At 47.0% G+C, this 20,400-nt stretch overlaps 1 protein-coding gene across 18 annotated transcripts in view; it reads right to left on the bottom strand.

Annotated features, from left to right (window-relative positions):
* The window catches only part of CELF2 (CUGBP Elav-like family member 2), a 558,220-nt gene that overhangs the window by 30,786 nt on the left and 507,034 nt on the right, over nucleotides 1-20,400 (bottom strand). For all 18 annotated transcript variants that reach the window (XM_017886678.1, XM_017886680.1, XM_017886681.1 and 15 more), the window contains one exon: nucleotides 17,048-17,182. In XM_017886678.1, the coding sequence (XP_017742167.1) occupies nucleotides 17,048-17,182 (135 nt within the window). The remainder of the gene's footprint in view (nucleotides 1-17,047; nucleotides 17,183-20,400) is intronic.

Genomic DNA, 20,400 nt, shown 5'->3' with positions numbered 1-20,400 from the left:
AAAAAAAAAAAAAAAAAAAAAAAAAAAAAAAAAAAAAAAAAGTTTTACAAAATGCCAAAGGAGCATCTCAGGAGAGGTGCAGTCTATAAATGTTGGCTCATAATCTCCCAGAGCACCTCTTCAAGCAGAGGCTGCACCATCCAAGCAGGAGGAGGCAGAACAAAGCCAAGAGGATCTCAGACGGAGGCTGCACAGTGCACCTCACCTTGCTTGCACAGTGGCTGCAATAACTTGTATACGTCACATTTTAAGCCTGTTGTACCACTGGTTAAAACCTATCAATCAGGCAATGGACGTTCAGGCCAGCTGGCTTGCCAGGAAAGAAAATGGTCGAGCAGTCAAGGACGGCCTTGGTTTTATCAGCTCATGTGGCAAAGTCTGTGGCGTTTTGTGAAAACTGTTTGTGGGGTAGGGTGGGGTGTGGAGAACAGGAAAAGTGAGGTGGTCCAGAGGCCCCGATGGTGAGGATATGCCCCACCTTGGCCCTGGCCACAGAAGTTCTTTGCTTGTTTGACCAGATAAGCTCACTGTTGGAAAACTACAAATTGAGTAATCCCAAACACTAATCCCAACTGAGGGGACAGGATAGGTTCCTTCTCCTCAGAGCTGTGCTAGGTCTGGGATGAACACTACACCCAGAAGAGATTCTTGTCTTAGGTTAACACTGTAGGTCCGAGACCGAGTGCCTAGGTCATTAGGTGCTAGAAGATCACCTTGAATAACTCCCGTATAGTATCTCCAACAGAGCTGAGGGCTGGACCCCCCAACCAGTGCAGGGCCTTCATTCTCTTCTTAATCCCACTGACAATAACAGGTAATAGTACATTTTTCAGACGCATCTTTTACTGCAGTGGGATGCTCCCAGGCAAACTGTGAAGTAGAGTCTTTCCTGTGTGTGAAAGATGAAGAAGCAGAGGCCCAGAGTGCTGATGGGACTGGCCCTGGTGTACCCGTGAGGGATGCAGGGTGGGCGCCAGCACCCAGGTGTGGCCACGAGGACTCCACAAGGAGGCCAGTGGCCTTTGCCACTTAGGGATACAGCAGTTGTGGAGGAAGGGCTGTTTGGAAGCTCTCTCAAACCAACGCAAATACATTTCCAGAGAGGCAAGGACCTGAGTCCACTTTCTAGGAAAAAGTTCTTTTCTTGGACCACCTCCCACTAACCCCTCACCAGCCTTGGATTTCCTATGGGAGGAGGGGTGACTAATCAGACTGGTAGAACTGGGAAGGACCTGCATCCACCGGGCCAGGGCTGGGGGAGGGCACCGAGTTGAACCAGAAGATGCCAACATGTGTTTGACAACGGTGTTCCTGTTCTCTCTTCTCTTTCTGTTCCGACAGCGCCATTCCTGGATAGGTAGATTAAGCTTACCTGGGGCCTGAGGGCTATGTTTGGAGAGGGAGCTAATAATTACTATTATGTTCTCTGTTCATCCCCCAGCCAAACCAAGACATCCATGTCCTAATTTCTGGAACCTGTGAATATGTTAGGTTACACAGCCAAGAGAAATTAAAATTGTAGATGGAATGTGCTGTGGTTTCACTGTGCATTCCCCAAATTCCATGTGTTGGAAACTTTATCCCCAATGTGGCAGGGCCTTTCAGAGGTGATTGGATTGCGAGGGCTCTGCCTTTATGAATGGATTAATCCTTTCATGAATTAATAGGTTAAGGAATTCATGGGTTATGTAACAGGAGTGGAAGTGGGGCTTTCTAAGAAGAGGAAGAGAGTCCTAAGCAAGCATGTTAGCACACTCAGCCCCCAGCCATGTGATGCCCCGCACTGCCTCAGGACTGCAGAGTCCCTCACCAGATGCACTGCCTTGACCTTGGACTTCTCAGTCTCCAGAGCTGTAAGAAATAATTCCTCTTTAAAATAAGTTATCTACTTTCAGGTCCTCTGTTATAAGCCACAGAAAATGGACTAGGAAGCTTGCTGATCAGCAGACCTTGAGATGGGGGAGATTACTGTGGATGGTCTGGGTGGGTTCTTGTGAATTGAAGAAGGAATGAAACGAGAAAAAACTCAGAGATGACAGCATGAGGACTTGCTGGCTCTGAAGATGGAGGAAGGGACCATGAGCCAAGTAAAGCTGGTGGCCTGCAGAAGCTGGGGAAGGAAATGGATTTACCCCAAGAACCTCCAGAAGGAACACACCCTGCTGACACCTTGACCCCAGCCCAGTGAGTCTGCTGGGTTCCTCATCTACAGAACTGCAACATAATAAATATGTGTTGTTTCAAGCCACGAGGTTGGTGGTAACTTGTCATTTCAGCAACAGGAAACATTCTCCAGCTGCACCGTACTGGGAAGAACGCTAACAGTGAGCACAGCGAAGGTGTGAGCGCCTGCCACATGCTGCTCATTGCCAAAAGCACGTCACGCGCCTTAGCCCATTAAGTCCTTTACAGTTATCCTGTGAAGTGAAGTGGCATGCAGAAGGTCACACAAGTCTCAGTGGCAGAGCCAGAATTTAAACCCAGGGGTCTGGCTGCAGAGTCAGCATGATGTTGATGTGGAAGTTAAGATTCTATGTCGCCTCTTACATCTATCTAGTGGCTACTGCAGAGATTTACTTACGGAAGCAGTGAACTTGCACTCACTCAGATTTGCCTTTAATTTTTTGGCTGTGTCCCTTCCAGTCTTTGAGACCTTGGGCCATCTGCTCCATTCAGCTGAGGCTTAGTATTTATGCACGAAATGGGAGTAACGTGCACTGCCTCTGCGGACGGGTGCGACGGTCCGAGAAGGCGGCACTGATGTGTGATACACAGCGGGTGATCAATAAACGTGTGTTCAGTCTACATCTGAAGAAGGAGAATCCGGGTATTCTGTCCTCAAAAGGGGAACTGCATCTTTTCACTTCATTTGACAGCACTTGCAATGAAGACTGAACATCTTCCTCCCCAAAGAGGCGACTGGATGGATGATGACTAATTTTGCAGCCTTTCTCATTAGTCTGGCCATCAGGAAGGTCAGTCTGTGTGTACAGTTTTGAGAGCGTCCCGAGGAGGGTGACAAGACATGAAAGCTGAGTTGAAAGAGAGTGAGCTGATAAGAGTAAAACTGAGCCTAGAGAGGCGAAGACTAAGGCAAGAAACAGTCTTAGGTCTTGACGTGAGAAAGATATTCTTCGCAGCTCAAGAGATCAAAATTAGGATCAGTGGGTGGAAGCTGTTCAAAGGCAGATTTTAGTTCGATACAGAGGGGAGCCGGCTAGTGAAGAGAAGTCTTCCGCAGCGAGCTGCGCCGCCTCTGAGGCACTCGAGGCCCTGTTTGTGGGGTGAGAAAGCAGATGCCTCCGACGTATATCAAGGGGTTCCTGCAGACCCTAAGGCTAGGCTTGATGGCCACAAGGTCTAAAAAGCCAACTTTTGAAAAGCTCTTATTGTTGTGCCAAACACACTCCGGCCTCATCTCCTGGCAGAGAAAGAGAGGACTCCGTGAAGGCAGGATTCTAATGCTTCCAGGCAGAACTCTGGTGAAGGCTCCAACTTCCAATGCCCGCAGCACAACGAACAATGTGAAAATCCCATGTCAATTTAGAGACCCCAGAACAAAGGATCTACATAAATACAAGCCCCATTAAGCTTAAAATGGAAACCGCTTTTACTCCCTCTCCCAGGGAAACCTATACAGCAGCTGCCACACCAGGCACACCTGATTCGATCCTGAATGACCAGATTACAGAGAAAGTCACCAAGAAAAAGTGCAGTTGTGTGGTGTCAACTCCCTCTGGCCCAGGGCGCTGGGCTGCGGATGCTCTGCAGGCCATTTGGTCAGAGTTGTCGTCCCTTCTGCTTATGTGCCAGAAGAAATGGGAAGAGCTTCAGAAACAGAGTGGGTAAAGCCAGTTGCTGCCATGGTACGACTGGGCCAGGGCCAGAGAACCCCTCCGTTCCTCTGAGGCAGCTCAGAAGCAGGGCCGCCGAGGGCCACGCTCAGCTCCCAGGCCGCCACTCTGTGCAGGCAGGAGCGGAGGCCCAGCCCAAGCCCGTCCTGGAGAAGCCCACCTCCCCTCCCCGGAGCAGGAGCGGGGTGGGGAGCGCCAGCAGGGCCTGCAGAGGGGCTCCCGTGGGCTTCTTATTCTTTGTAGAAGGTGGGATGGTGAACAAGACTTTTGATTTGGGGTGAGGCTGCCTGCTGAGGAACTTGGGTATTCCTCCATCCTTCTAAAGATTCCAGAAAAACGGCAATGAGGGGCTTATCCGTCTCTCACACTTGCCAGTTCTTTATTTAAAAGATACTTCCCACATAAATGTTCCCCTTCCCCCTCGTCTGGTATCAGCGTATCTGCAGGGCATGTCTAGCATAAGTCTGTCGCAGAAACCAGCTTGCTTTCCAGGAACACATGCGTTAATGTTCCCATATTAACCCTACTTCCCACTTTTCCTGGATAGCAAAATACTTTTTTTTTTTTTTAAGCTACAAGAAAACATTAACAGAAGACAGCAAGAATTTGCCTTCGGTGCACTCATTAAACACTTTTCATAGAACAATTAGACAGTGAAAGCACAGTGGCTTTGTGGTTTAGGAAATAAAATCATTGTAAACACAGAGAAAATTGCCTGCATTGACCAAACATACTCAGGACACTGGAACCCGCGGTTGCTGTTTTGCCTCAAAAGAGCTTGGATGCTGAATTCCAACTGCGCAGGAAAAGATTGTGAGGAAGCAGGATAATTAAGGCATGACACAGGCACTAGCATTATTAGCTAATCACAACCCTGGGGCATTAATACAATACGCCTCTCCTCCCATGGGGCCTAATTATTCCACAATAACCACACCTTTCATTTTAATTTAGTCCCTCAAAGATTGTTTGGGCAGGGAGGGGCGGGGTGACTGAGGAGAGGCGGGTGACTGAGGAAGGCGGGGTGACCTGAGGGGTGGGGTGACTTGAGGGGCGGGGTGACTGAGGGCCGGGTGATTGAGGAAGAGGCGGGGGTGACTGAGGGGCGGGGTGTACTGAGGAGAGGCGGTTGGACTGATAAGGCGGGGTGACTGAGGGGCGGGGTGACGTGAGGAGAGGCGGGTGTACTGAAGGAGAGGCGGGTGACTGAGTAGAGGCGGGTGACTGGGGCGGGGTGACTGGGGGGGCGGTGAACGAGAGGGGCGGGGTGACTGAGGAGGGGCGGTGACTGAGGAGGGCGGGGTGACAGGAGGGCCAGGGTGACAGGAGGTGGGGTGACTGAGGAGGGGCGGGTGACTGTAGGAGAGGCGGGGTGACTGAGAAGGGGTGGGGTGACTGAGGAAGAGGAGGTGGGGTTGGAAAGTGACACTGGGCGCCGCAGTGGTGAGGTGTGACCTCACACTCCCAGCCTGGAAGAGGGCACCTTCCCCAGAGACGTCGGTGTCCCTCTCTTCTGCTGCCAGTTCTGCTTCCCAAGGAAGCTGATGCCACCTGACTTGGTGCAGTGCTGGGCAAGAGTCATCACTACTGGTTCTCAGGAAGACTGGGAAGAGGAAAACTCAGCCTAGAGGGCCGGGTCTGGACTCAGAAGGACTGTTGAAGTTTTATTCCCTGGTGGCGCACACGTGGAAGGCGAGGAAGTGAGGGGCCAGCACCTGCTCCTCATGTCCAGAGCAGCTGTCCTGTTTTCATTGCTTTAATGTTCATCCCCAAAGGCTTGTGGAAGCTCTCTCTAGTGGATCTAAGAAGTCTACTTCATGGGTTGTCAATAAACCAGGGTGCCTTCCTACCCAGCCTAATTTTTAGCATCTGCCCCAGTCCCGTGAAGACGGGCACTCATAAAGGCAGTGTGGGGCCATGAGTTTGGAAGAGTCCATTCATACACGCAGTACACAGGGATCTCCTAAGAACAGGGCAAATGAGAGGGAAAATCAAACCTCTTTTCCCTGCCAATGATATTTTGCCTATGATTTACTGAAACAAAAGCATATACTTTCCCTTTAGCTGGCCCCAGATGTTTGTTTTTACACATGGCCACGGAGAAGGACTGAAAAAAAATGTTGGTGATCTCCTTACAAGGGTGACAATGTGTAAGTGGAGAAACCCAGAAATACGGTTCTGGGATCCCAGCAGTTCCCGCTTAGAATATGGACTCTTTCGTGGTGCGGTGGAGCTGTCATTTCACCTGTCACTAACATCCCGGGCAAACCACTGACACTTGCAGGCCTCTGTTTCCTCACGTGGATCACAAAGAGGCAGTTGGATACAGCAGCTCAGGCCTCTAGAGAGAAAGGGCGAGGACGGGGCTTCTCAGGAAAGCAGGCCCGTGTCACCGTGTCACTGACAGCCCGTCTGAAGTCTGGCCTTCCTGTGGGGGATTGGGGGCAGCTTGTCCAGATGGAGAGAACATTTCTGAGAGGCAGATTTTCCTCTGGGCAACATGACCCCAAGGGTGGCAGGGGGCAAGAGGTCACCTGTGCAGCCCGGGGTCATCACAGCAGGGCTGCAGGCTCGCTGGGGCGCCACGTGAACTCCGTAGGACTGCTGCCCCTGCAAAGGCCTGGTGCAGAGCACATGCCACCTGCTGTGTGGCCTGAGATACAAACCAACAAATCCCCAAGGGCCTCAGGCCTGACCCTCAGTGCGGAAATCCTGTCTGGACACAGCAGTCTTGCTCTGTTTAACCCAGTCATACCATTTTATATTTGGTAAGGAGGGGATGTCGGTTCTAGGAACTCAAGTGGCATTTGTGGTAGGTAGAAAGTTCACCGTTCCCTTTAACCGCAGAGCACAAAAGCAGAAAGGAGCGAGGAAACTGTCTTCTGTGTTTACGTCCTAAGTTTTAAAGGAAAGGGGGGGAAGACACTTGCTTTCCAAAGGCAAGAGATTCAGAGAAAAGTATCGTCGGATCTTATTCTAGTTTTAACCCAGTTAAACATCATCAGCCCTCATTCTAGTTTTAACCTAGTCTTCTGTTCTCTAGAGCTGGGGTATTTCATATCACTCCAAAATAATGAAACAATTTTTCCTATATGATACTTAAAGATCACCTTTTTTAAAAAGCACCAGTATACAGTTATAGAAATATAAATATGTGTGTATATATAAACCTAAATGTTTCCACAAGTGAATATTAGCAATTAATTCTGTTTCACAACTGAGAAAATTAAAGAAAGATTACATTACTTGCTCCAATGACTCTTGATCAAGATGTCTACATACTCCAGAAAGACAAGTAAAATTAGAAATCCTCTATTACATCCTGTAGGTTGACTTTTTCTTAAACCTCTGGCCCGGTATGAGTTTTTGTTTCCAGCCCCAGATATATCAGTTCTTGGCCCATATGTGATATAAGTACCCTTCTGTCCTAAATTGTTGGCATCCTCCCCAATCCCGACAGAGGCCGGTGCTCCCTGCCCTCAGGCTGCACCACCTGCTGACTCAGCCCTGATTTGGGTTCGTGCCTGTGGGTTTGTGTGCTAGTACCAGGTTGAGATGGCACCACAAGGCAGGGTGCTGCTGCGGGGGCTCCTCCCAGGGGGAGATGACACGTGACCCCTCAGCAGGCAGCATCCCCCTCCAGCCAGCCCTCCGACTCTAGTCCAGCTTTCAGCTCTCATTGGCCTATTCCTGTTTCCCTTTGTTCTGGTTCTTCTCTTTGGTCTACAAATATGTTTATGTTTTCTCCATCTTAAAACAAAAACATAAAAACTTTCTTCCTCCTAGTGACCCCAGTACTTTTACGGATTTTTTGTTTTCTTTTGTTTTTTTGGGATGGAGCCTTGTCACCTGGGCTGGAGTGCAATGACGTGATCTCGGCTCACTGCAACCTCCACCTCCTGGGTTCAAGTGATTCCCCTGCCTCAGCCTCCCGAGTAGCTGGCAACTACAGGTGTGCACCGCCATGCTCGGCTAATTTTTGTATTTTCAGTACAGACGGGGTTTCACCATGTTGGTCAGGATGGTCTCGAACTCCTGGCCTCAAGGAGTTCCTCAAGGAACTCCTGCCTCAGCCTCCCAAAGTGCTGGGATTACAGGTGTGAACTGCCATGACCAGCCCCATTATGGATTTTTAAAAATATTCACATTTCATAATGTGTCATACAGAATTGTGTCCTCTCTCACTGCCTGCAAAACTGTCAACCACTGCAGTGAAGCAGCCACTCTGGGGAGAACCCACTCCCCAAGTCGAACTTGAGTCAGCTCTTTCTGCCTTTTCTTCCTCCAGCCCCGTCGTGTTCGGCCTCTCTGACACTGCCACCCAGAAAGCTCCCTTTCCATCCCCTGGTCCCTGTGTTCCACAGGCACATCCCCCAAGGCTTTCTGCGTCTGGTCCCCGCCTTGCGTTGCTGGTGATTTTGGCCTGATGACCTCACCCCTCCCTGGGCTTAGGGCAGCCCGCCTGGCCTCACCCCTCCCTGGGCGTAGGGCAGCCCGCCTGGCCTCAGCAGGCCAGTCTCAATCCACTCTGCCGCTCAGGGCTCCGGTCAGCCTGATGGTCACACATTCGACTGCTGCTGGACACATTTCACGGTATGTCCGTTCATGTGCCCTTGAGCTCTGCATGTGTCACGTCCTGTCATTTTGTATGACAGCTTCCTCCTCAACTCCCAGAACTGAACACAGTGCTCCACTGGCCACGCAGGCCCAACACACCAACACCATCTTTCCTCCTTCCCTTTTGTTCTCCCTCACATCAAATGGGGGCCTCAGTCCAGTCTCACAAGAAGTCCATCATTCTTGGGCCTAAAGTCCTGAAATGGCTCTTCACTGCTGACAAGAAGAGTCCCAGCTCCTTCGCCCTGGCTTTCAGGGTCCTCCGTGAGCCTCCTTTTCCATATGTCCATGCTTGTGAAAAATGAGATGAACTTCCATTTGCTGCTTAAATGCTATTTCTGCATTTTCACACATTTGATGTATCTTCCATTCTGTTTCTACTTTTAAAAATCCTACCTACCCTGAACATTTTGGCTCAAATGTCAACTCTTCTACTAAAATTTCCCGTCCTCCCTTGGGGCAGAACCTCTCCCGTCACTGACCCCTGTACCTTACCTGCCTTCCTGCTCTCCACCTGTGCTTTACAGGTTGGTGCATTTTGCTTATGTCTGTAGGTGGCCACTGCATCTAGTTGATGGGGACTGGTTCTCAGGATTAAACCATATCTGAACTAAAAATTTCCATTTTATTGCTTTCAAGTCTGAAGAAATGGAACTTAGTATATACACTTCTAGGAAGTTGTGACTAGAATAAAGCTTTGCTGATTTTCCCACCTAATATAACACAATTAAGCAACACATGCTTTTCACCAGTGCTAGTGGTGATAACATGTTTATATCATACAAGATCACAGATAATTTAGTGGGAATAAAAATCTCAGCCTGAGCTCAAACAGCACAAGGGGATCTGATGTGGATTTGCCACAATACAGATGACGGTGCAAAGCAATATTGAAAAACAAATCACTAACACTTAGCACAAAGTCCAGCGCCACCAACAGCAAAAAGCAAATACATGAAGAATTAGAGTTGATGTCTGCACATATTAAAAAGCCCACTCAAAACAAGGAACAATACGCTTGGTGAGTGGCAGCCCTATGATGCACGTGAGGATCTGTCCACCCCGGGGACGAAGGCACCTGCCAAGGACAGCTCAGGGCACAGGTGGAATCTACTTGGATAAATCCCAGCGTGGGCTCTGTGGTGAACCGTAAATATTTCTACCCCCACAGCTATGCGGCTTTAAGCTTTAAATTGGTTACAGACTATTAAGAGACTCCAGCCTGCTCCAGGTTGGGGCATCACACAAACCGCCTGGAATGTCCATCCACTCACTGGGCAGAAGTTTATTCCAGACCCAAACTCCCCGCACACACAGGGCCCTCAAAACCCCTCTGGGTGGGAGGGGTCTGCATGCTGTCTCCTTTAGAAGCAAGATGATCAATGCCAAATAAAGGACATTTACTAGGAAGACATACTATTCCCAACTACTCTTTTCCCCAACAATATGAGTCTTACATGCCTAAGAACTTTCAAACCACTTGGCTTTCATGTCGTGCTTCTGTCGAGAAGCCACAGAGCAGCCCGAGCAGCAGGGCCGAGTGCTAAACTCTCGCTTTCTGGTTTGGTCACTTGCAGTTCTACCCTAAGGGGGGCCCTACTCCCAGCTCTCTGTTGCACTAAACACAGAGAAAGATGGTACAGCTCGAAGGAGAGGAAGAAAGGAGAGAAAAGAGCTTCCCTCTCCTACTCTTGGTCTCATTCACAAAATTTAACGTAAGATATGCAAAATATTGGTTATGATGTTTTAAGAGTGTAGAAGTTACAATTTATACTTAAAGGCTATTCAAATTGTTTTTACCATGGTGTGAATTCAGTAAAATGACACTTTTTTTGAAAGCTGATGCTAGAAGAGAAAGGACATGCAGGTAGGAATCTTCATCAGCTTTGTCTACTGATGTGTCTCCAGTGCTGGAACAGTCCCAGGCACACAGATGCTTGACACATATTTGTTGAATGAATGAAAAAGAAAATCTATCAAGAGGTGACAGTCACTACAGAGTCATTTTATTTACAGAACATGTTATGTAATGTGTGACTCCATTAACATTAATGAAAATACAGTGAGCCCCATAATGTCAAGAGCAAACAAGACAATTTTCAGAAGAGCAGTGTAAAATGTTGAAACTTGCAGGAAATGAGCAAAGAACGGGAGGTCAATGCTCTTTCCACTGTAGCAATAAGAGGAGTGTAAAGAAGTTTGACTGTCAGCACCATAGGAAAGCTAAAATAAAAAATAAAAAGACGTCTGACAGATTTTTTGTTGTTACTGTTGTTGAGAAAGTCTCACTCTGTCGCCCAGGCTGGAGTGCAGTGGTGCAATCTTGGTCACTGCAGCCTATGCTGCCCGGGTTCAAGTGATTCTCCTGCCTGAGCCTCTCAGGTTCAAGTGATTCTCCTGCCTCAGCCTCCAGAGTAGCTGGGACTACAGGCACCTGCCACTACACCTGACTAACTTCTGTAGTTTTAGTCCAGACTGGGTTTCACCATCTTGGCCAGGCTGGTCTTGAACTCCTGACCTCTCGTGATCCACCTGCCTCGGCCTCCCAAAGTGTTGGGATTACAGGCATGAGCCACCATGCTTGGCCGTTTGACAGATTGAAACCCACAAATGAAACAGCCCATTTTACCAACTGGCTTGACTCTGCCTGACTGAGACACTTAGCTGCTAGTGGAGGGAAGAATGGTCTGCCTTGAGATTTCCTTCTTTCTCCTAAGAATAAACAACGACAAAAGATGGGGGTAAGGAGAAAAAGAGGACGGTGAAGTCTCAGGCCATCTTCACAGGAGTAACTGGTCCCTGCACTTATAAAACGCCCTGTATTTAGAAAGTGTGGTATAAGTAAAAAATACTCTGCAAAGCTGGACGGGACCTTGCTTTATGTAAGCAGTGTGGGCAGGCACTGGAAGACGACGTGGGGTTAGCGGTGCACACAGAGTTAACAGGCACTTTCTGAGGATGATCTGCCGTGATGTTATCTTTCAAAAGCACACATTAGAGTAGGTGGTTCTTCCGAAGATGAAATGCCCTTCTCGGATACCAGACTTGTACTTATCCTATATCATGACATCAGAACATTTTGAAAGCCACTATTTGTAAAACAAACTGCTCCTGTAATGAAAAGACTGCTTCATATGATTGTTTTGGTATAAGTTAGTATTAGATTTATTCTTCAGAAACCTGTTGGACCTGAGTATTCACCTGTAAGGTGAAACCAAACTGTGGGTTTGGTTCTTGAGGGATCCAGGCAGAGGCACGCCTTACAGGTGAACTGGGTGGGTGTGCTGACCCTGCCAGCGTCACCGTGAGGGACTCAGCTGTCTTAGAGATATGTGAGCTGTACTAGACTGAACAGATGGCCCTTAAACATTTGTCTTTGACAATTTTTGTTCCACTATTCCACTGAATTAAAAAAAACAAAAACAGAAACAAAACACTTGAGGGCCTGTGTCTGATGTGCTGTTCCAGATGCAAGGGGAAATTACAAGTAAATAACACACCGTCCCTACTTTAAAAGAACTCACTGGCTGGAGGGCGAGACAGAAAGCGAATGCCCACATCACTGTCCTGCAGACAACAGGGTCAGCGTTAGTGGAGGGAGGCTGAGCACGCCCTGGGAGCACAGGAGAGGGGTGGCGTCTGCAGAACGCCTGGCCAGCACCGACACTCCAGCCCTCTCTGTCCCTGGCCTCAAGGAGCCCAACAGCTCCTCAGGAACCGTCTGCACTGCCCCAGGTCTACAATGAGCTAGGTCTTTACTCAGCAATACGGTGTGGAAGTGATCAATCCTAACTACAAGGCTTCATGGTAGAGGTGGCATTTGCATTGATTCATAAAAGTAGTAGGTTACTGAAAACAGTTTTTACCAATTACACCAAAAATGTTACCACAGTTTAAATTACAGAAGCAGCATCAACTATACTTTTTATAATGTGCATTAGAAACGCTTTTATACCCACCCACACTATTCTTCTCAAGAACGAGCACTGCAACACGTGAGTGACGTATTAGATTTTTGTGGGAGGAAATGGGGAGATGTTCTAGGTAGAGAAGCCTGAAAGAATAATGGTGTAAAGGCTGACGGCGGGGCTGGGGTATGGGGGGTGGCCTGATCTGGGCGAGTGTGTGCTGCCCAGATTCTGGAGGGAAGCAGGCGGACCCCGGACACCACACTCAGGAGTTTGTTTCACTCCAGTCTACACCACGATTGCCAGTAGCATGCAAGACAGACAGAGGAAAGGGGCCGAGTTGGAGGCTGTTCTAATAGGACAAGGGGAGAGAAGATGAGGGTCTCTTCCAGGCTCCTGTTGCCTGGGAGGGAAAAGATGCTTCACAGGGAGAACTGAGGGGCTGAGGAGGCGGGCTGATGAGGCATGCAGCTGAGCCAGGGGCCAGCTGCAGCGATCAGTGACCAAGTCACATCAACCACTGGGACAATCCATTTAGCAGGGCGGGGCAGGCAGCGGGAAGGTCTGTGGGGTAAGTTGAGTTCTCCACTCTGAGGTTGTGGGACCACTGCAGCAGTCTTGGGCAGATGGCCACTTTGTCCACCTGTCTGTCCCTTCCTCCTGCCCCCACTCTTTCCCATCTTGTGATACTGCCTTGTGCATGTCACCACTTGGAGGAGGCAGTGCAGGCCCCAACTCATTTTTATGTATTTGCCCTGCATGAACTAGAAGGCTCACAAATATGGGTTAAAGCAGCTTATGCATCACACTTCTTAGCATAATGCAAGTTCTCCTCTAATGCAAATGCAGATATATATTGAAGGTGGCGACAAAGCCTCCTGTCAATGGAAGGGCCACAGGGTAACTTCAAGGGTGGTTTCTCGTTTGCCACTGCTCATTCAGCGGCTCTGGTGACACAGGTGTGCAAGAACAACAGTCACTGTCCGTCGGTCATGACTATGTGACGCAGTAGGGAATGCCTGAACAACGTCCAAACACCTCCAATCTCTGTTACCCTCAGAGAGTCAAAGAGGAGGTGTCCCCACTTCCTTGAAGATTTGTGTTTGTCACAGCCTTCAAGAAAGCTGGGGATGCCTTCAAGATGGGAAACTACTACCCAGAATTCAAAGTGATAACTCCTTGAAGAGCCAATGGTGGGAATGAAAAAATGCCTCCTAGCACTTTCGAATGCCTGGTACTGTGGGAAGAACCAGTCCATGATCCTGGAATGGGTACTTGGTCAAGTCTGCACTTACAGAAGCATTTGGAGAATTTTATAGCATCCTTTTCTTTAAAAGAAGGAGACAGAAGAAGTTCAGTGGAATAACATGGTATGTGAATGCAATATATTTTAGACCAAAAAAATACCAACAAAATTCATGTGTGGTAACAATAACAGTCTCTTCAAGCTCTCAAAATTACCAGACAAAATCAACAATCTGCAAGCTGAACGGAAGACAAACATTATCTTCTTTAATACCTAGCTACACCCCTTCTAGACAATTTGCCTCTTACATAAACAGAGTCACAGTCCTCAAAAACAGGTTAAAAACTGGGTAACAATAAATGATCCAAGAATTAATTAACTAAAAAGGAGACTGAGGTAAACAAAGGAAAAATTATCATATCAAAATAAAAGACAAGAAACATGATTAAATTAGGCTTCAAAAGACCCGTGAGAAACTCATAAAAGGCGTAATATGCACTTACCTGGTTTTTATTCTTTCATGATTTAATTTCTGATTTTATTCACTACCATCTGATAATTGCATGAAACACTTATTCTAACCATGGGCAATTTAAACTATTTTAATTTTTATCTCAAGGCCATGAGACAAAGGAAACTATTTATTGCCTAAGGGGATTTTTTTTTAACAAAAATTAAAGCTTAATCTTTCATGTTTTAAAGCCAAGACTGTTCAAAATCATTTATAATAATGCTGTAGGGAGACTTTTCCGGGGTATGCAAAATTGAAATGATAAATTTACAATTATTAAAAAAATTAATAGTTTGGGGGATTGAATTGTCCCTTTGCTTTCTACATGAATTTGTCTGAAGCTTAAGAGACACGTTTAAACACAGGGTAAACCCCAGGCCTGTGGAGGGAGATGGGATGAAGCGTCCCTTCATCTCACGGTGCGAGTGAACTGGCTCATGGTCCAAACAGTATGCCCAGTTTATTATTATTTAAAAAGTAAATAATGGCAATGGCCTTGGGAATGGCTTTCAACCCCTTTTACTTTCTAGGAAATTGCCTTGATGAAGTGGAGATTCATGAATTCTACCAACCACATTTTCTGTGACTTTGAAAAAGTCCCTGATGGAAATTAGACAAATAATTTACTTTCACTTAAACACCAGATTTTTTAGTTACACTTAAGAAAAATAATTGAAATGTAGATTTCAATCACTGCTGCTGCTGCACTTCAGGATTCTAATAAAATACTTTCAGTTATTATGCAAAGCATTCCTCAGTAGAGAAGAGAAAAATCGCTCTCAGTGACACCTAAGTGAGCGGCGCGTTCTGAAGGGCAGGAAGCCTCTTCCAGAGCAGTTAAGGCAAGGACGCGGCGCTGGTGTGGCTTTGACTCCAGCAGGGAGGAAGGCTCATCTCACAACACATTTTCCTTCGCTGCGGTCTCAGGAAAAAACTGAGAATAGTCACATATGTCTAAAATTCCTTTCTGACCAACACCTAGGCCGCCCTAGGCCGCCTGAGTAGCCCACGTTTTCAGAAGGTTGCAACAAGCTCACTACTCCTCCCAACGTCAGCTGGAACAGATGCAGTCCGCCCTGGAGCCCTCACTCCACTCTCCCCCGCCCACTGGCTCTGTCCTCTGCCTCAACACACACCATGGCTTCCATTACGGAACTCAGGTCTCTGCTCAAAGGTCGCCTTTTGAGAGAGGGGTCACCTCCTCCAGTCCCCTTCCCCCTTTTTCAGTGGGATTCTGTCACGGATCTTTCACTCATTGCTTTGCTTCTTGTCCAAGTCTCTGATGGACTGAAGGGCTCGTGGAAGTCGGCAGCGCGTCTGTCCTGCCCACACCACACAGCACTTCCGGGATATGATTTTTGAGTTACATTATCTACACTGATCAGCTGACAGCTGCTTCTGCATTTGACTTCTTAAACTGACAAGCCTCCTTCGGACTGAAGATGCACCACAATGCATTCACAGTGCTCCGTGCTATTTTGGGGTAATCATAGTGCTCACAGGAGAGGAAAAAATCTCACTTAAGAAAATACATTTTAATCTGATTTATGAAATCTAAGTTGAGAGGGTCGAATTTTCATTTTTTTTTAAAGGACTTATTTTATAAAGGGAAAATCCATCATGTTAAAATGTTTATTTCTCAAAAGGGATCATTACAGGATTTACTAAGTTGATGTGTTGCACTGAAGCTATCACTTAATTTCCTGAAATTAAGGGTGATAAAGTTGATTTTTCAGGAATAGTGTTTATTATATAAGATGAGGCCCTCATCTAGTAATGGTATGTTTTTGAAGACACTGTACGCAGTGAACTCAATACACCTGCCACGAGATTTCAGCACATTATGGGGAAATCCACTAGCTTCTCCTAAACATCTCTGACTTCTCTCTCAAAACCGTCCTCCAGGTGAAACGTCTTAGATACATAATGTTTTACGCAGAGACGAAGGGCGACTGCTCTTTCGAGAACTGCCGGTTCTAGGAATGTGCCTCATTCCTCCCTCAAGTCAAAAGCCCTAAAACAGCCAGTGTGGAGCGGGCTGTAGCTTTCGATGTGTGTTTCCTGAAAACACACATGCTATTTTTTCATTAAAGTTTTTTCAACACTTACTCTTTGGGGCACAGCTGATAGAGGGTCATGGGATTTTGAAAGTTAGAAGGAAGCTTGGAGACTGTCCAGGCTGTCTCCTTCATGTAACAGAAAAGGAGGCGAGATCATCTATCAACGCCTGGAAAACTCAGAGAAGGAAAGTCAGTGAAATATTCGACTTTTTTAAGTTAAAAAAAAAAAAAACCAACTCAAATTGTGGTATCTAAGCAATCACATTCTATCTGGCTTGTATGAAAAGACAACTGGCGTCTGCTTTTGAATAAGGCAACAAAATTTGTGAAGAAGAAAAGACTTTAAATGACACAGCCCAGAGCCTGACCAGGAATGAGCCAAGATGTTCCTTGCTGGACTGTGGATTTTAAAATCAAGTGTGATGGATGGAGTTGGTGTGAAATGTAACATGAGAATGATTAGGAATTTTGAAAGAGAATTCTTACATTGTTTTTTTAAAAAAAGGACAGGACAAAGGAAGATTAAGAGACGGAGGCTCTTCATAGTGGTCACAACTTAACTAGTGTTGAATGGACTAGTGTTTAAAACAGAGTGAATGTGAGAGAACGGCTTGCATGGTGGATTCTCTCACTGAAAACTTTTTTTCGTATTATCCATGGAAAATAAAAGACAAATTCGAACTTTGATCATTTTAAAAAATAAAATAACCCAATGACATAAAGCGGCCCAGTATAGTTTCCTGGCTCCATCCTGGACACGTCTAGCCTCGCCCTTTGTACCTGGAGGCACGTAGACCTACCTGCCACTCCTGCTGCATCACCTGCAAGGGAAGAGCACCCCTCTCACTCACCGGGACTCGTGAGGGCTCCCAGGGCGCTGCTCGTGGTAGAGAGAGGGTTTGCATTGGTGCTGGTGGCTGAGGTCTGGGCCGCAGCTGCAGCAGCAGCCAGCGTCGCCAGGTTCTGCAACTGTAAAGCATTCATGCCTGTGGAGAGAAGAGAAAGCTACTTTTAGCAACAGGCCTCACACTTCTACAGTTTCCAAACAAGAGAGGGCTCATCAAATCGTCAGGACACATGATGAGAGCAGACAACCCTGTGCATGGTCACCTGCCTGGGTAGGAGCTGGGCTCTCCAGCCCTCTCCACCAAGGCTACCTCTCCTTCAGTTCTCTCTGATGCAATCGCTCTTCCTAGAGACCACATACCCAGAAAGGGCTCCTGAATCCCACCCCGTAGTTCTCCCTGGCAGAGCCTGTACTTCTCCCTCGCTAACCAGTATTCTCAGCCCATGGCCCTCCTGCCATGCTGTAGAGATAAGTGGAAAAGAGGAGAGATTTCGGTGCTGACTGGCCAGAGTAGGGCCTTGTGGACTGGCAGCTTCTATGACATAGCTGCCAAGACATGGTGAGCTGTGGCAACAGCTGGAGGAAGGGCTTCAAGGTAAACTCAATCCCTCAAAACGAGGTATTCCAGAAGAAACTACATTTTATTGGAAGCTGAACTGGTATGGGTTCTAAGCCTGTTAATCTATTTCTTGACAGTGAGTGGCAGCATTAACTGAACCCCACCTCAAAGGGTTGTTGTGCAGATTAAGTAAGATGATGAAAGCAAATGACTTTGGCACTATATAAGTGCTCAATGAATGTCACCTTTTATTTTTGTTATTGCTGTTGCCACTGAACTTCTCTCTCCGGATTTAAGCATGAACCCTAAAATGTGTCCATAGGGAGCTCAAATTTCATATTTGATGAATAGAATGACTGAATAGAAATGGCTGTACCTTAATAGTTTTATTTGTAAAATATTTGTATTTACCTTTTAAAGGCATTTATATTTTAAAGAGGGACTTTAACTAGAATAAATGTGTGACTCATGAAAATAATGAAAAAAATAGAAATGAAAATTAGCATGAACATTAAGAGTGGGATTAGCCGAGAGATTTGGGGCAACAATCTAGGGGTAGGCTCAGCCCTGGTGCCTGCACTGGATAGTTAGTTTAACTGTCTTTTCTCCCTGTAGCCCGCTTCCATCTCTCAGTCCAAAGGTTCTCTGATTGGTCAAATTACTTTTCCGTGATTCACTTCACTGGAAGACTGCACATGTGAGAAGCATGAAACAATGGTTCTGTCCCTGCATAGAGGAGCTGCAGATAGAAAGATGGTGGACTTCAGCTTAATTTTACCTTCTTCTCCGGTATTAAGTCCAGATACTTAATCAATATCTATGGAGCAAATTTAGTCTTCTTTAGGGAGAATGCCCTGACAGCTGCTTCTGTAATGTGTGTAGGGGCGTTGGTGGAGGGATGAATGTTCTAGCAACATATATCTGTAAGCCCCCAGCCATGGGGGCAGCTCAGTGCCTGGCTGCTGAGTGCTCTAGACAGCACCCTTCTGACCCTCTGCCCTGGCCTCCTCAACCAGGGTGCATTTCCACTTAGAAAAAAGTTCCTGCTATCTTGGTTGTTAAATGGATTCGCATTTTGTCCAAAGTGATACTCTATCTTCTTCCAGGAGACATCCAGGCCTTTTGGCTTAGGTTGAAAGCCAAGCACCTGCTTTTCAAAACTTACTTATTTCACAGGGATGCTTGAAAGCAGGACAGAAGTATCTGTAATCCTGTGAATTTCTGCAAGACAAGGGCAGACTTCCGGCAACCCTGCTTTATCAAGTGAACACAATCGGAAGAAAGCACTCCCTGGTTTTCTCTCATCAAGGGTCACACGGTGCCATATTCATGAGAACATGGGTGTTGAGAGGCCCTGGTCTCATTTTTCAGTTTTACTTTGGGAAAACGGAGGAAATACGCAAGCTGCCTGGCCCTACTGCAGACCAACATGGTCCCAGCAAGGGGCTCTGTTTCCTACGAACACACGAATACATGTGTGACTTGAACGTGAGGGAGCACCAAGGCTGTGTGAGGTCTTGCAAGGAGTGAGGTACATTCACGCACGTCTGTCCTTGCCCTCTGGCTCTCTCACGATGCGTGCTTCCTCTAACCTGAACCATGACCAGACCACACCACCAACATATGGCTGAGCACACAAGAACAGAGCTTAGCACCAAAATCAAAGCCTACAATATGCATCTGGCACCGATTAACGACAGGCAGAGCTCCCACTGTAGGCTGAGGCCAGCAGGTCCCCCTCCAGGACATAATATGTCCCTTCCAGGTGGAAGCCTCAGTGATGGAGCTGTGTTGATGGCCTGGCTCAGCTGGCCCACTTGGGTCAGAGACATCAGGTCCCTGGCCAAGGCCTCACAGCCAAGGAGGAGACCCTCGTGGGCCTGGGCAGAGCCTTCTGCCCCCATCCCATAGCCTCTTCCTAAGGAGATATGGTTTACATTTAATGCACATACTTTTTGTTAGCTGCAAATTTCTTTATATGTTTGTTTATAACTCTTTTGTGGCTCACATCATACCCTACGTTGACATTATTTGTGTGTATTTCTTGCCCTCCCAACCAGATATCAAGTTCCTTTAGGACAAAAATTTTATCTTACTCATTTTCAAGTCCATGTAAACACACACACACGCGCGCACAGTTGAATATATATAGTATGTGATAAGCAAATCTATGTAAGACAAACAGGGTATCAGACACTTTGACATTTACATAAATTGCTCTAAAGAGTATTGCCTATATAGAGCTAGCCAAGGTTTTAGTTTTCCCCATTCTTTATTAGTTCGTTGGTATTTACAACAGCATCAAATATTGGCTGTTTCCTCTCAATCATTAACTAATCCACTGTGCAAATACTTAATAGGGCCCATGTTTAGTCCTTCTCTCACCCACTGACATTCACTAAAGGTCCTGGAACTGAGCCGACAGCACTCAGGTTCTCTCCACTGCCCGCTTCTTTAGGATCCAGGGCTGAGGGCCTGTGTGTCCTCCTCTACATTTCTCCTCCATATACTTTACCACCCAACAGAGTTTCTGACATTCTGCTAAGCCTTTCCCTGCTGCTGCCTGGGAAGTCCAGGGCAGGTGGCTGAGTCTCTGAGGCACCACACTGAGGCATGGCTAACACTGCTCAACAGCCGGACTGCAAGGAAAGGAAAAACTATGGGTCAAGGAATCTTAGATGAAGAGTGGAAAGGAGGGGACACTGTGATCCCTAGCATCTGAGGGATCTGAGGACCAAAGGAGAGAAGAGTTAGTCAGAACCAATCAAGGAAGAGGATCCATATTTGCTCCACCCATT

This window comes from Rhinopithecus bieti, unplaced genomic scaffold (assembly GCF_001698545.2).
Source record: "Rhinopithecus bieti isolate Rb0 unplaced genomic scaffold, ASM169854v2 scaffold_13900, whole genome shotgun sequence".
NCBI lineage: Eukaryota > Metazoa > Chordata > Mammalia > Primates > Cercopithecidae > Rhinopithecus > Rhinopithecus bieti.
Note: the sequence above shows the minus strand (reverse complement) of the source record. Positions and strands in the feature narration are given on the sequence as shown.